Source organism: Diadema setosum, chromosome 10 (genome assembly GCF_964275005.1).
Source record: "Diadema setosum chromosome 10, eeDiaSeto1, whole genome shotgun sequence".
NCBI lineage: Eukaryota > Metazoa > Echinodermata > Echinoidea > Diadematoida > Diadematidae > Diadema > Diadema setosum.
Genome location: NC_092694.1, coordinates 23136275 through 23153726, shown reverse-complemented (window position 1 = coordinate 23153726; position 17452 = coordinate 23136275). Strand labels below are relative to the sequence as shown.

General features: G+C 37.6%; 1 protein-coding gene across 1 annotated transcript; it reads left to right on the top strand.

Moving 5' to 3' along the window:
• Positions 1 to 116: 116 nt before the first annotated feature.
• On the top strand, positions 117 to 10218 carry LOC140234539 (BSD domain-containing protein 1-like). The gene is made up of 8 exons (XM_072314578.1): positions 117 to 177; positions 351 to 417; positions 2360 to 2476; positions 2974 to 3141; positions 4109 to 4276; positions 6410 to 6569; positions 7157 to 7825; positions 9790 to 10218. Exons 1-8 carry the CDS (start codon positions 167 to 169, stop codon positions 9924 to 9926), a joined length of 1497 nt encoding a protein of 498 aa, XP_072170679.1. The 5' UTR covers positions 117 to 166; the 3' UTR covers positions 9927 to 10218.
• Positions 10219 to 17452: the final 7234 nt, after the last annotated feature.

Sequence of the window (17452 nt, the reverse complement as noted above, 5' to 3'; positions counted from 1 at the left end):
ACTGCCAGCCAGCGAGCTACGTATCACAAACTGTACGACAATGCATGCTATGAGAGTATTATATGCGTGTGGTGATCGTCATAAGGTCATACATCATCGCATCATCAAAACAAAAGCTATATCTGTGGTTGTGAGCTGAGCTAGGTGCTGTACTGTGGCCGTCAAAATGGCCGAGAGGTGAGTCCTTGCACGTAACTTTTCATAGTGTGCTTATTTATATGTTCCTGATGATTTCATCAGTATAAGTACCAGTACTTTTGGAACGAAGATATTCTAGTCATATACAAATTGTAATGTAACTGCAGCTGCCATTGGCTAACCAGTGCCTTTCTTCGGATTTTGCCTTGCAGTAACGAGGAAGCGGGTGGATGGTGGGGGCACGATTGGGGAGGCTGGCTGAAAACTGTCCAGGAGAAGGTAAGAAAGCTTCAGAATGCAACATTTGATTTGTACCTTTAAATGGTTCCTTTGAGTTAAACTGATCCAACCAGATGATCTTCTCTCACTCTCAGCTTTTGACAACAGATCAATTCATTTTATTTCAATTGACACACGATTGAGGCAGTTCTGCATTCCTAATCCTGGGTTTTCTTTAGGGAAACTAAAATACTTTAGACCCCCTATACAGTTAAAACCCAGGATTGCCTCAGTGCAATGGATGCTGATATTGATAAACAGTCAGTGTACCTGTAACAGGTAGAATTCTAATGCAAACTGCCCATAATTTGACCATAACAACAACATAGAAAGATCCGTCTGTCCGGAGGAGTCTTTTATTTTTTTGACGTTATCACTCTCCGGAGGGGATCCACCATGCACGAAGCCAGACGCAGTCTCCGTGGAACATATCCCCGACAACCAGATACAGACCAATCTTTCGGTCAAACAACAACACAACGCTATCCAAAATTTGACCGCCTGCTACATGTAGAAACCCATGTATGCTTTTGCGCACAGTTGAGCCTTGGCATGGGAGGTCGAACCTTGGTGCGGGTGCTGATACATGCATGTACACAAAGTCATATAGTCCAAACCTCAACATCAACAGTATAAAAAGCAAAAGTGCAAAGCCAGTCAGATGCATGGTAGGATGTACATACCATAACATGAAATAAATGATGGTGACATATTGCACACCATACAGGAATTCCTGAAGTTGAAATTCTTAAGCTTAGTCCATCTGTTAAATCATCAGCTGTTCTGAGTGTTCTATTCAAATGATTTTGCAATTCATTCTTGTCATTGTATTGCCATGTTTTTGAGTCCCAACACGCCCAAGCCAGGGTGATCAGAAGGGGGATACGTATGTGCAAAATGAACTTCAATGAAAGGAAAAGAAGTTTGAAAAAATAAGATGGTAAAAGTGAGATGATTTATAAAACTTGTGACTTTTTCTAAAGTTATAACACTTAGTAATGATAATACCATGACAACCCTACTACAGTGTTCTCCTTTCCTGTCTATAGTGTATAGAATGTAGCTGAACTTGAGTGTCCTGCACATTTCCATAGTTTAGGTTTTGTTCATATTTTGTACATACACTACTGTACAAGGGTACACCTGGACATCACTCAGTTGAGGGTGTTCTGCATGATCCCATTACAGCGTTCATTTTCTGCCTTTATACACTTTGAAACAACACAAAAAGTGTTGATGATCTAAATGTAAAAGTCATGTAGAACCTATACACATGTATAATAGGTTCTGTATTTTGATGCATACGGATAATTGATGCAACTCTGATATCTAAATCGTAATTTGTCAGTGCTCAAATACTTCAGTGTTAGCATATATTGGATTATGCCTCTTTTACCGTTACCTAGTATGTAGATTTGTAAAGCAAAAGAAAAGATCTGCCAATGATGCATTTTGATAAACACAACCATTTTGATCACTGGGAGAAAAAAAAAATGAGACAATAAACACTCATGATCGTGTGAATGACAATTGCTTTTGTGAGTTTATTATGGAGGGAGGATGCAAAGGACTCTATCATGAAATAGCCACCCCCCTCCCCCCCCCCCAAAAAAAAAGAAGGAAAGGAAGAAAAATACAAACAAGTATGCCTCCTGAAAGTTGAGATTTAGACTACCAGTAAATTGCTAAACCTGTGCATGACAGACTTCCAAATCCTGCCTCAACTCAAGAAAAAAATAAAACATGAAAAAGGTAATTTTTTAATAAGTGGTTATGCATTGAAAGCGGTTTTTCTCATTGAAAGTTGGAAAGGTTGCTGTTGTTTTGTGATTTTAGTTTGTTTCAGTGTGTGTGTGTGTGTGTTGGGGGGGGGGGGGTGTCTTTTCCATACATATTTTGTCTGTGTCTTTACTATATTGTTGTGACCCATTTTCTTTCCTAGTCTGGCCAGGCCTTGGAGCAAATGAAGAAGGATCTTGGTGAGTTTGGATCCACCATCCAAAAAGATACAGCTCAAGCAGCCGCCAGTACAGCAACACTAATCAAAGAGAAACTTAAGGTAATTTAACCATTTTTTTTTAAGATACAGGGAATTATAGTATCTTTCAGTCACATTTGTGTCTTCTTTTGCAATGCATTATGTGGTTCATAATTTGAAAATGAAGAGAAAAGTTTTATTGTAAAGGAATAATTTTCCAACTCAAATTTGATAGCAATTTCAGCTGATGAACAATATTTCAAATGGTATCCTGTACACTTCTATGGAAGAAAACTGCTACATAAAAGTTAATTTGTGTAGCAGTGATGTAAAAATGCTTAGCAAATTGTGATCCGATGCAAGGAAAATTATTCCCTGTGGAAAGAACCATACAGTATCACTGATAAAGGGAAACTATGAACGTTGTCTGGTTGTCGATCTACCAGTTCCATGTGTCTTTGTGTTTCTGATTGTGATATCTATGATTAGTAAGCCTCTCTTTGTGCGTATTACAATATAATATGATTTATATGACTAAAATGATAGAAGAATGCCCATATATAATCCATCTCTCAAAGGTACCTGAGGATGAGGATGACGTGACGACCACTGCCCGGATGAAAATTGGCTTCTCCAACCTCCTGACTGGCCTCTCCCAGAGTCTCACTCCGAGCGAGAAGACAGAGAGAGGGGAAGATGATGTCCCCATTGCCCAGAAAGATCCCCACATCTTTGACAAGGCCAGGGTGAGAGTGACCGACTTTGTCTTTCATACCCAGTCATGCTGTTTTAAGGTCCAGGGCCCTGCTTCTTGGGAACTGGGAAACTATATCAAGCCAAATGATGAACCCACAGTTAGGACAGATCCTGATCAGATCTAATTTGGAAGGATAAATAGAAATTCAAGATGTTTTCTAGAACACAGCAAGATGGGCGCAAGATATTGTTGTTCCCAAATGGCCTAGTGAAACAGTTCCTAACTTCTGAGGACTGATTGATCCCAAAATTGTCCTGAAGATCAACAATTGAACTTAGGATTGATTTTAGAGCTTAGTGAATCAGCTGTTTTAGCCCTCTGCTTATGATTAACTTGGAATACCATGTACAGAGTCAATCTTGGATGGCTGTTTCTCAAAGACAATGTATTGTCTGGTCATGCCATCACATATAGAAGATACTAGTACTTGTAGTATTATAATCTGCTAGCCCTCAGAATATTTGTTAATTTTTTGAATACATGTTATGATTTCCTTTTGAATACTTGTTATCATTTTCTTTTGAGTGTTGCTGTGATAATTCAGAAAGTGTTCCAAAGCTGCTGCAATGATATTTCCCCATCACTAAGAGTTGATGGCAACTGAGGCTGCTGGATGGAAGATGTGTTTTTGTTTTACATTTCTTATTTTGTGAACAGTTTGATTATTTTTGAGGCTTGGCTAGCTAATGGGGGCTTCTTTTTTGTATTTTGCTGAAGATGTTGAACCATTCCTAACATATATGTAATATCGCTTTATTGGTTTCTTTCTTGAAACTAAAATTTTCTGGTATTCCAGTGTTGAGGATTTGCAGTGATTATATTTTGGTATTTTATTTGGTCTTTTTCTATATCGTTCTCAAGGGAAACACTTTCAAAAATCTGTAAATATGTGAACTCTTTGCTGAAGAATAGCCAGTGTACCAAACTTTCTGCTCCTTCAATATTCCGTCACTCAGGCTCGCCTGCATGCCATGCAGACCGACCCAACCACCTACTGCAGCGATCCCGATGGACACCCAGATTTCCGTGAGTGGCTGGAGTCTTTCAACGTGGAGTCGTACAAGGGCGACATCTCCGAGCTGCTTGTGGCCAACACCGAAGTTCGAGCACTCTACACCAAGCTGGTAAGTTGGTGCTTCCTGCAGAAATCTCCCAAGAGCTATCCTTTATCATGGTTAATCCAGTCAGTACTAGACCCTCTGTGTGCTTTGGGTGCCGGAGAAAAAACGGTAGCATAGTATACACTGTCAAAAGCCCCTGGCACAAAAAAGGTTAAAGAGCAAACATTGTGTTGAACAGGCTCATGTCGAGTGTCATGGCAGACACATGTTTTACTTACTGTTATTTTGTCAGTGCCAGTGAGGTACTCGTTTACATTGTGTTTATTACACTTGATGACTGTGAAGGATAATGGATTCCCTGCATATGGCAAGTTCCTCTCCAAAAGGTGCCAAATCCATTTTTATACCCCCGCCAAACGAAGTTTGAAGGGGGTATATAGGAATCAGCGGACGGTCGGTCCGTTGCAAATCTTGCGTCGCGAACTACTTCCTCAGTTTTCAACCGATTCCCATAAAACTTGGCACAGATGTGTGCCTTGGGTTGTAGATGTGCAAGACGTATTTTTTGACAGTACCCAAAAGTACGTTGCCGTGGTAACGGCATATTATGGGCAAAAATGGGTACAAATCTTGCGTCGCGAACTCCTCCCACAGTTTTTGATCAATTTTTATGAAATTAGGTACAGATGTTCATCTGAATATGTTAATGTGCAAGACACATATTTCCGCAGTGGCAAAAAGTGCGTTGCCATGGTAACGGCATGTTATTGGTAAAATATAGGGCAAAATGCTTCATGGCAAAACTGCTTCATCAGTGTTCTTCCAATTCTCATGGAATTCATATTGAATGTTTGTCGTAGGATATAGGTCAGCATGACACATTTCTTGACAGTGACAAAAAGTATGTTGCCATGGTAACAGCTCACATATTATGAGCCAAAATGATGGAAAATTTTGTGTTGCAAACTACTTCCTCAGTTTTTGCCCAATTTCCATGAAACTTGGTACAGATGTGTGCCTTTGGTTGTAGATGTGCAAGACGCATTTTTCGACAGTACCCGAAAGTACGTTGCCATGGTAACGGCATATTAATGGCAGAAGATCAAGGAAAGATCTTGCAGATTTAACTACTTCCTCAGTTTTTTAACCAAAGCTTATGAAATGTTGTTTTGACCAAAGCTTATGAAATGTTGTTTGGCGGGGGTATAACCAGTCGCTGTAGCGACATTTCTAGTTTTTTTTTTGGATCAAATTGGACTTTTTGAAAGAAATGTACTCATATTTAGGAGTTGCATACAATAATCTCTTCAAATGTTTTGAAATTCTTGTGAAAAAAATGGAGAATTCAGGCAATGAAAAATCAGTTTGGTTTCAGATGCTTAGTCCAACAGGATCCAATCAGAGAGCCGTATGCATGCTTGAACGCACTTTGACCCCAGAGTAAGGCCAAGCTGGATAGTTTTCCTACCTGTGTAGCTTTTCAGATCACCCACATATTACTGTATAAGCTGTTATTTTTACGAATTTCGCGAATCACTATTGGATCACGAATTTAACAACACGCAAAAATGTTGCCATCGCTATGGTAGCAATGCATTCATGATAGCTTCGGTGTCGATCCGTGAAAATAACATCCCGTGAAAATGTCTGTGACTTCCTAATTCACGAAAATATCTGTATGCAAAAATAACAGCTTACAGTACTTGATTAAGAAAAAAGCTGTGAAATGTTTCATTCCTGTGCATATAAATTCTTTGGTGGGATTGGGTAGAAATTACAAATCATCCCAGAAAATTCACAGTCACAGAAACTAGTCACTAAAATAACTTTTACATGATGTACATCACTGTGCCTAAATTTTGTTCCAAAAAAGTGCTAAATCTACAAAATCCCCCAAAATATAAATTCTTTAAAAATCAAATGATACTATTTATGGGACATAATGTCATCGTGTGAAAACACTTTGAAGCATTGGAAATAAAAATCCAAGTTTTCCCCTTTCAAATGGATTAAGCACCTTTGGAAAGGAACTGTTCATGTATGCAGTTATTCTGTTCCTGAGACTTCCACCACATTATGACAATCAGACTTGCAAACTCTTCTTAGCCTGAGAATGTCATTAACGTTTTTCTACCTCCATAACCACGAAGTGTCTGGAAATGTTGACGCGGATGTGTTTTTTTGCCATGTGAACAGGTACCGGCGGCCGTGTCCCACGTGGAGTTCTGGGGGCGCTATTTATACCGCGTCCAGCAACTGAAGCAGGACGAGGCAAGGAGGCGAGCGCTAAAAGAGCGGGCCGAGATGACGTCATCACAGAAGTTTGAAGAGGAGGACCTCGGCTGGGGGGATGAAGGTCTCTGGAAGATCTTGTTACTTTGACTGTAGAATAAAACTGTTCTTTGTAGAAAAGACATGAAATCAGTCCATCAGTATCTCATAGTCTTGTGTTTTCTCTTTGTCTCAGGAGTTCATGTTTCCATCCTGTCTTTTTGAAGGTGACAATGTTCAGCATCTCATTGAGGTGATGTTATTGCCATTTATTTTTTATTTCTATTTTTTGTTTTGCATTCAAGCATTCAAAATTTTCTCTCATTCTCTCTGGAAAAGAAAATTCTGGGTCAACCTTCACAACTGCCATTGCACTTCTATATTGTTTCTTACAAGATAGTGACATCATTGCCAGATCTATTTTCATCTGTTATTGTGTTATGGTAACGCTGTTGTGCAAAATCAAACAAAATTTATACAATTCAATAACTTTCTCAGTTTTTATCCAATTTTAGTGGCTGTTCTGTTTATATGGCATCTCTTCTCTTGTGAAAGTTTCCTTAAATGCTGATAGGAGTTGTTTTTTGTTTTAATTCTTCTAAGAACATCCCTATCAGTTTACCAAATGAAATGCATTATAATGGCAAATTTTGATTATCCCTTTTCTGTCAGACGAAACTTGGGACACCATGCCAGAAGCTACCAAGAACCAGTCCGGAGTTGAACGATTTGTCGTCCTACCGCAAGATGCGGAGCAGCGGCTCAGCGAATGCGGTGCTGAGGGGGAGACAAAGTCACAAGTGGACCAACCAAACCGATCCTCTGCTGACCAACCCGAACAGTTGCCAAGTGACAGACCAGTGGAATCGAATTCTATGATGCGGGACTCAGAAACAAGTTCACAAACAGCCAAGGAACAGACTATACCTTCTTCACAAATGCCCATGACTTCGGCAACAGACTCTGAGACAACGGACCAGAAAGTTGAATCGGCGGTATCTTCAACAAGGACTGATGAAAACCCGGAAACGATACAAGGGCAGAAACAGGAACCAAGCAGAGAAAGCAAATCGGTGGAGAGAAAAGAAGCAGCAGAATCGAACAGTTCCGGTCCCAAACAAGTGTCTTCCACAGCCGAAGGTGGTGCGGAGTCCCTACCACCAAAGGAGGCTGTTGATGCCACAGAGATGGAAAGGAAAAGTGACACGGACATGGTGACCCTCAAGTCCAAGGACACCCTGAAACTTGAGGAACTCACAGTGGAAACACCAGGTGCAGAGGATGGCAAGACTGTTGAGAAGGAGCAGACCTCACCAGTGGCTTCTGAGGCAAGCAATAGAGGTGAGGCTGTGGAATTGCCACGGTGCTGAAATATGATGTACATGTACTGTATACGCTGTTATTTTCGCGAGGGTTTTATTTTCGCAAATTTCGCGAATTGCACTTGCATGGCGAATTTAACAACACGCGAAATTGTCTCCATGCGCTTTGTTAATAGAGCATTAACATAAGCGTCGGCGTCGATTCGCGAAAACAACATCTCGCGAAAATGTCTATGACCTTGTCATTCGCGAAAATAACGGCGTATACAGTATTTCCTTTTGCCTTTACCTTGTTTACATGCCATACCCACCAAAGCAATTTTGAAGGACAAGTTTACCCAGCGGTTTGGATTAAGTGAATGCAGCAATATATGTAGAACGCATCAACAAAAGTCTGAGGAAATTGGTCAATCTGTTCCCAAGTTATGAATTTTTAAGTTTCTGAGCAGCCATCGCTGGATGAGAAGACCATTACAGTTTATGATGTCACATATGTACAACAATATGAAAATATAAACAGAATTCAGCATATTTTCATATTTCTTTCAAAACAAAAGAATACTTGCCTTACCTCTTTCAGAAAGTTGAAGGAAACAATGTTACCCTAAACATGTGTTAGTAACAAGTCCAGAGAATGTGTACATTTCAAAAAGAATGAAATTTTGTGGAATTCTCTTTGTATTTTCTTTATATCGTTTGCATATATGTGACATCACAAACTGTAGTAGTCTTCTCATCCAGGGATGGCTGCACAGAAACTGTAAAAATTCATAACTTTTGAATAGATTTTCCAATTTTCCTCAAACTTTCGTTGAAGTGTTCTACAACTAATATTGCTGCATTCACTCAATCTACACATAAATTTGGGTATTCTGTAAGGCTGTTTTGTTCACACCCCAGTGTGCCTGAGGGTACAACTGCAAATGTGAAACAAATAGAATGCTTTCTGATGGTGTCACACCTTCGATTAAATGCATTAATGCCAAGTCCAACTTCCTGGTCTTTCATTAGCATAAATTTTGTGAAGTTTAGGCATAGTTAATTATTGTAAACTGGATGGGAGTTTGGCATTATTTCAATTAGTACTAATCTTCGTGGGCAAACTGTAGTACTTTAAGTATTTAGTTCATCCTGTTTGTGTTGTGCGAAAATATCAACAAAATCATTTCCCTATCAGAACATGTCCCATAGAGTTAGTTCTAAAGTGATATACTTAATGCAGGGCTCGACACTAACGGTGGCCTGGTGGCCCGGGGCCACCAAAAATGAAAGTCAGGCCACCAAATTTCAAAACAGGGCAAATTTGGTGGCCCGCCTCGGGCCACCAAATTTTCTTGAAAAGTATGTCAATAAATTCGTAACTTTTTGCGCAGAAATTGCATAAATGCATACAGTGAGTGTGTGACTCATAAAAGAAAGGACTTTTAATGTTTTAATTGTTTTTTTCGGGCCACCAAATTTTTCTCTCGGGCCACCAAAAATTTGAAATTGATGATTTTGGTGACCACATCGGGCCGCCCAAAAAAAAGTTAGTGTGGAGCTCTGCTTAATGAAACAAAATGTCAGACTGGTATGTTTATGCTTGACTTCATTTAAAAGTTGAATTTTCAGTGTAAACAAAAGAAATGTTTTTTATTGCTCATTGTTTATGAAATGGAAAAGTAGAGAATTAAGCAAAACAAGTGTCCAGAGAACATTGCTGTTTTATAATGGATGAAAAACGAAAAACTATTAATTACAATTGCTATGTTATTTTGCTATTGTGCACTAAACATAGGCCTATTTGGTGTAATTAGTCTTAACTGTCTGGGGTTTCAACACCTCGTATGTAAGCAAAGAAAAAAAAAATGTACATATTCAGAGGTGCTGTAAAGCTGTACATATTTAGGTGCTCTGACTCAAGCATATGTTTTTGCGTATGCTGTGACATTCAATATGCTGTCGTGAACATTTGGGTTTTCATACAATGTTGTCCTTGAATAGAATCCAGCTTGAGCGACGACTGGGAGAAGGACTTCGACGACATCGAGGTCACAGAGGAGGACATGAAGAATGCCTCAACGAAGCTGATGTCGACTGTCGATGATGACCTTGACGATGACTGGGAGAGTTGGGAGTAGATCTATGGTTTTTCTTCAAAAAAAAGAAAAAAAAATCTCTTTTCTCTTTTCTCTCTCTCTATGTTGCCACTTACCTAACTTTGGTTAACAAGTTTATTTTAACAAAATGATTAAAAACTGGATTTGAGACATGTCAAGTCAGTTGTATGGGGTCATGCATGACCACTCAAGCAAATCAGATAGGTGTTGTATTCTTACGATAGAGCAGATCTATATTTCTCTGAAAAGAGCATGTGCTAGGCAAGCATTGCCTCAAGGTTGTGTAAATAGAGTCAGAAATTATCCTTCTTTACGTATGCCAGTATCTCTCAGCTGCTTTCATTACATGGAAATACTGTATGTCTGACTCTGTGCGTGACAATGTATCTGACATTTTAGTGAAATGCTTCAAGGTGCTTATTAGAAAGAAACACTTCATAGAATACACCATACTCTGAACAATTCCATCCATCATTCCTTTTTCTTCTTTTTTGCTCTTTTTGTATGCTAATGCACTCCTACTGGCTTACTACTCACTCTGGACATGAATGATCTTTTATGGAAGGAAAAATCTTAAACAGTGCAATTTCAACTCAAAATTCATCTGAGACTTTGCGTCTTTATTTTTATTGATTATTTATTGTTTTGAAGGGAAAACCTTTTTGAGCTATACACTTGTACAAGTCGGAAAAATGCTGACATTTCGTGTGACGAAAGAAGTTCAGAAAACCCAGGGTTTTGTAATTTCAGCTGTCACACATATTGATGGTGAGGTTTGAGATCAGTGTTTTTACATTGTCCTATGGAGGAGTTGATCAATGACTGACTTTAATTCTTTTTTGTTTGTTTGTCTTTTAAAGAAATTGGTTTTATTTTTGGACAAAAGCATGATTATAGTATACTGAAGCCTGCAAGTCCTCAACAAAATTCCAAGAAATATAAACAAAATTAAAGTATGAGAAGACTTGATATTTATGCTTTATCTATTTTCTAGAAATTCAGAGGGTCATAGATATTTAGGAATGAAAACATGTTATTTATATGAAGTAATGAGCAAAGACTAGTATGTCAGTTATTTGTTTGTTAATATTTCCTTTGAATTCAGCAAGACACCTTTCTGATTTACTGGAAATGAAGTGAAGCTGATTGATCCTCTACTGTTCTCCCACATTCACCATGCAAACTACAATTGATACTTCATGCAATGCTGCCTGTAGATGGCAGCAGACATATTTGCACTCCTGAGTCTGTACATTTGGCCAGTGCATTCATCCTATCAGGTTCTTTATTGGGAAATGGGTTCTCTGTAGACTAACCTTGAAGGTTGACTAAAATTATGAAATGTTCACCAACGCAGTGCACATCTTGGTCTAACATACATTGTACATGTAGGCCCTACTAGCCTGTGGACAAAAAAAAAAAATGAAATGTGATTTGTAATATGCAAATGTGGACCTCTAGATGATGGGTGCTGCAAGGCTCACAGCATACATAATGGCAAGAAGAATCATATTCAGTGTGTATCAAGGCACCATGCACAGTGTAGTGGAAGCTTGGTATAACTCGGTATACGTAAAGCAAGATATTTTAGCATGAAATTTTAGCAAATGGGAGCCGACTGCCTTTTCGTGGTATGAAATTTTCTTTAATTGCCACTGACATTCAATACATATGATTTAGGCAATAACTTTCACAAGCATGTTAATTTCACGAACCATGGCTGTTGCTAAATTTGCAAAATTGAAATGCACGCAAATATTTCTGGTTTACATTACATTATGTGTTTCCTAGGTACACAGTTGTGGGCATGAAAACAATCATTTTCTGTCATCCCATTAAAATGTACAAAATGTATGCTTTTGGGGGACGTACTGTCTTCTGGTAACATGTATAGCAAAATCTGTAATGAAATGAACTGGATTTCCTAGTCCAAGGGATCTATATCAAGTTTCGGTTGTGTCGAACTATTACTTCCAATTGGAGTGTCGGTTTAGGGAAAGTTAAATGTTGGGTAAGCTTGTTGAGAAACACTGGTTGCAAGGCCATTTATGTCAAAACCAGTACCACCATTTATCATGCTTTTCCTGTGTACAAAGTCCATTTGTCTTGGTAAAATGGAAATGTATAAATCATGCACCTTTAAATTAACCTTCTACATGAACCTGAGGAAGGCTCCAAGGACCCATTGCAACTTCTGTATCAAATTCATTAGACAACATCTGACTAAATTTTGTTTGTAGTGGTTACGCTTGATGGCAAGCAGTGTTAGTAGAAATCGATGGTTTGTCAACACTGTTTAATATTGCCTTTTAAGGGGAAGTAGTCACACAACTTTCCTGAAGCCTTAGGATATATGCTTGCACACATTCTTATCATTATGCCTGTTCACAATGCTTAGCATGATTCCTCCTTGTTCAGACACTGCAATGTCAGTATGAGAGAGAGAGAGAGAGCAACATATGACTGCAAATTTACCAAGATGATTAGAGTTACTTATCGAGACATGTAGAGGTGTATCTATCTATATTATTGTGTCAATGTAACTGTTTTTTTTTCATTGTGTATATTAAAAGATTATTGTCTGATATTTAATTCATCTATACATTTTTTTCTTTATTATTTTTAGATCGATATTGAATGCTATTTTTAAGATTTTGTTTTGTACAGGAAATTCAAAATGTGTATGTATTGTATGATGTATCGGACTAATGGACCTTCTTTCCTCTACTGATACTACTCTAAATATATGTGTACCTACTTGAACTGTCTGAATTATCAAAAGCTTTAAGGGCATTGGGTACATACTTTACAAAATTACAAATTCTTGCATCATATGAAATCAAGGCATGTCTATTCCTTTTTTTTTCACCCCTTTCCAGTTGCTGTGTGCTCCAGATATAGAATATAGAAGTACAGAGAATGGATTATTTAAACATGATCAACAGTAAAGTTCCATTCTTTTGTTTGATAATGTCTGTATTAAAATGAAGAAGAATTGACAAAGTCCATGTGAGACTTGCTTTGCATATGCCATGTTTAAACCTTTATTGCATGTAACATCCATAAAATTGAATGAAATATTATTGATGGCTGAAGAATCTATTATTGAATTATAGAATTACCATTTTGCGTGAGGAAAAAAGAACATCAGTGGATGTTATGGAAAAATTTCAGCAAGATATTGGTTCTTTTGGTGCTTGTGACAAAGATCTATCTGAAGGTGGTGCAGGGATTTATTTCAAAGTTTCACTTCTCACTCTTATCAGACTTGCAGATGCCTCTCAGAAAACCACAGATCATCATCTGTTTTTTGTTTTTTTCTGTACCTCTAAGTTGTGAGGTAAAGAAAGGTTATTATGTGTCAAACTTTGTGGTCATGCGTTTTTCTTCCAAATTAGGTAGTGATGTGAAAGAATCTTTCACCAAAAGCCTCAGAAATAATATCTGTACGGAGTGATGCAGCATTCAAAACCATGAATATTAAAGGACAATTTCACCTTCATATACATGTGGATTGAGATAATGCAGCAATATAAGTTGAACCCATCAGTGAAAGTTTGAGGAAAATTGGACAATCCGTTCAAAAGTTATGACTTTTTAAAGTTTCTGTGCAGTCACTGCTGGATGAGAAGACCACTGCAGTTGATGATGTAACATGCGTACAACGATATAAGAAAAATATAAAGAGAATTCCACAAAATTTCATTTTTTGAAAAAAGTACACATTCCCTCAACTTGTAACTGATATATGTTAAGGGTAATATTACTCCCCCTGCCTTCTGAAAGAGGCAAGTCATGTGCTCTTCTGTCATGCGAGAAAAGTGAAAATATGGTGAATTTTCTTTATAGTTTCTTTATATGGTTGTACACATATGACATCACAAGCTGTAGTAGTCTTCACATCCAGCGATCGCAGAACTGAAACTTCCAAAATTCATAACTTTTGAACGGATTGTCCAATTTTCGTCAAAATTTCACCTATGTGTTCTACTAATATTGCTGCATTCCCTCAATTGTCATGTTTATGACGGTGAACTTGTCCTTTAAGAAATGTGATGGTAGTTATGATCTATTGAGGCTTTTTCCCATCCTTTTTTTTTTAACACTATTGACTTGATGGCATTCGTCCAAAAATTCAGTAAAGCTCCCTCTTCTGCTCCCATAGCTCAAGTTTAATGAGATGGCAGACTGCCATGGTTTAATTCACATTCATGTTTCCACTGTACATCATTGTGTGTGCAGTCAGAACCCCCCCCCCCCCCCACAAAAAAAAAAACAAAAAAAACCCCACATGGTTCACTGCCAATGATGCCCCACCTCTTATCTTCCCTTTAATTGAGTCCATTAGATCCAAACATACCATTCATGTGTATGTGTTGGTACACATATTTACCAAACAAAATTGTTACTTAGTGTCGGTGTAGCTGACAAAGGCAGGAAACTGTAGTGAAAATTGAAGGGATGAACTTTCATTTTCCCCATGTCCATGCAGATTCCACATTCTTATTTTTTATTTATTTTTTTTTAATTTGGAAGATTCTAGTGTCATGTGGTTACAAGATGTCTTCACACCTTTGTGTCAGTGTCATAATCCATAGCGTTACTCAATCTCAGTCTAAAGTGTGTACATTTAATTAGTTTTCAGTTTTAACAACAAAAAAGGAAAGAAAAAAAGTGTCCACCCTGTGACATCAACCATCTGAAAATAACAAGCAGATGATACCTCATGCTATTTCCCCTCTGGTCCGTTTGTGGGATTGATTACAATATTGTGTCCAGTCGATTTTAGTTGCCGAGTTTAGTCGAATATCCGTCAGGAGTTTTATCAGTACAATGACACACCGATGATAAAACAATCCTGGTAGTTTCATGACTCTTGCTTCAGTTTTTCACTCTTAGCCACAAGATATTTTTGTTGTATGTCTACAGTCAACGGATGGCATTTATTTTGGCAGTATCGAGTGTTGATATGTCAAAGGAATCAAATTCCTGGAAAGGTACGGTTGATCCTGTCATGGGACCTTTGATATCATGACTACACTTGCTAAAGTAACGTTGCCAGGAATCCCAAGGATGATTCCTCTTTAAATGGCATCTAGAATGGCACACTTTTGAGTGTTTATCTTAGTGTTAACATAAGAGCTGCTTAACAATGAACTGCTTATGTTAATCAGCAAAGAATATTATAATGTAAGAATATGGAAAATAAAATCTGTAAACCATTGGAAAGATATACAAGATTATGCCTAGAGTGTCATATATGGATGTACTCTTTTGTCAATGCCAGTAAGTTTGGTTTTAAGTGGTGAAAACACCTCAATAAGTCTGCCTTTAATATGGAAATTACAATGTTGTGTCATTTAAACACAACCACCTAATTTCATATTTCGCACATACAGCGTGCTGTGTACATGTGTATTTCAAGTATTGCAATCTATAAGAGTGCCTCACGAGAATTGGCGATGATACCTCATAAAACATCATCTGAGCTCTCTTATACCATGCACTTCTTAGTCATGTGGTTTTGACAGTCTGCTGACATAAAAGTAAACCACTTTCTTTCCTGGTTACACACATGATGCATAAATATTGTAGGGTGCTTTAAAGGTAGGGGATACCTTTTACAGACCTCCCAAAATGCAGCAAAACATTAAATATGAACCTCAGGGGACTTGTTTAGGCCACTGCTGAGAAATTTGGAAGTCAACAGTTATCTACAATTTGAGTAATGCACAAAACTCATCTATTCAGTAGTTCTGTGTGTCAGCCACACTTAAGCCTTTTTGTTGCAGTCTTCTGTATTTTTTTATCTATAAACACAAATCTAAAAGTATAAGAGCTGATGTATTAATAACATATAGAGTGTGTGGCAAGAATGTATATAGAAATGTTTGTAAGTTTTGATGAACTTTCTTCACAAAATATACATGATGGACACACATGCAGTGCATGGGTCTGCAAAGGTAGCCTAGTAATGTACTGGAATTTACGGTGAGCGCCGGAAAAAATTAAATTCAAAATCTATCGGTCAATAAAAATGTACTAAATGTTACCTTCCACTTTCAATACTTTATGGGAGTTTCTAAAATGATACTCTCTTCAACATACCACTGTATTTATACAACTCTTCATTTAAGGCATGCAAATGGGATTCCCTACCTTTAATACTGTAAACTATGCGAGTACCGTGTATCTTGAAAGAGGTTTTAACACATTGAAGACTAGAGCATACTTGGGCTGATGTCTGTGGGAAGTGCGTGTTATAGGAGAATCTGCTCATCCTCAACAGGTTGATGAGAGCTCATTATCATTCCCACGAAGCTCTTGTACACTTCCTACTTGTGTGGCCTATCCTAGCTACGACGCATGTATTTAAACTGCACGACCACTCCATTTCTTGTTCCACACATATCGCATACACTTTATTGTACTGTAAGTACCGATATCTACAGGGTACAAGAAGATCTTCAAGAGGTGGTATTGAAAACTTTGATAACCATCTGCTCAAAGCTTTCACATGATATGACTGTGCATTAACACATAACATTCCAATTTCTTGTTACACTCACAGTAGCTGTTGAAAGTTACTGAAATCTATAAAAGTATCTTGAAAGAGTTTGCAAGGAAAACTGTTAGCATCCTGTGGAAGCTCTTGTATATATTTATACAAGAGCATTATATATATATATATATATATATATATATATATATATATATATAATTTTTTTTCGACATTTCTCGCTCACATAGTTCTGACATGGCTTAAACTGGAATGCATTATCCATAGAACTTCATTATTCCCACACACGTATCTGATACAACAGATAATGCTTACTGATACTCGCCACACACTTGTTGCTTTACAAAAGTTGAAATTTATTACCAGAAATCTGGTGTTCTTTTATGCTTTTTGCTTTTCATATGATATGTGCATTTGATGAAGAAGCAGTAAAATGTACAAATAATTGTTTGTTTTTCTCAGACATATTTAATAGACTACACAGAAATCAGAACTCAACATCCAATTGAGAATAAGTAACAGTTATCACTGGCTATAACATCAGTCCAACATAACGGACTTGCTTACATACATACACTGTATAATTATTATGAACAATGGATTAATTTTGTATTTACAGTATGCATATATATGCAATCCAGATTTCTACATGAATGCTGGTCTTGGTAATCTCAGCACCCTACATGATTTGTCAGAATGATTGCTGACACAATGTCTATATTTATAGGCATTAATAAGGAGGTGTCATTTAATGGTGAGAAAATAAAGCAGATGTATACCTGAGATATGTACAGTCACTTTGGCAATGTTTCATAATGAAATTGAGACATGCCTATACTATTTAGCATAACAAACACGACAGGTACTAGTAATTGATCCTTTGCAGTTATCCAAACAATTTGTGTATTTTAGGAAATATGAGTATTAAGAGAATATGAGACATTTCAGACTGTATGCGATTGAATTTTCACACAGTACCAAGGTTTGGTCATAGGCTGTCATGACAAGGTTTAGGGTTTATTGATTG

Excerpts from the sequence above, each read along its gene's own strand:
- LOC140234539 (XM_072314578.1), top strand. Across the intron at positions 418-2,359 it reads TGAAAACTGTCCAGGAGAAG|TCTGGCCAGGCCTTGGAGCA; the intron begins GTAAGAAAGCTT and ends TTTCTTTCCTAG. Across the intron at positions 3,142-4,108 it reads ACATCTTTGACAAGGCCAGG|GCTCGCCTGCATGCCATGCA; the intron begins GTGAGAGTGACC and ends TCCGTCACTCAG.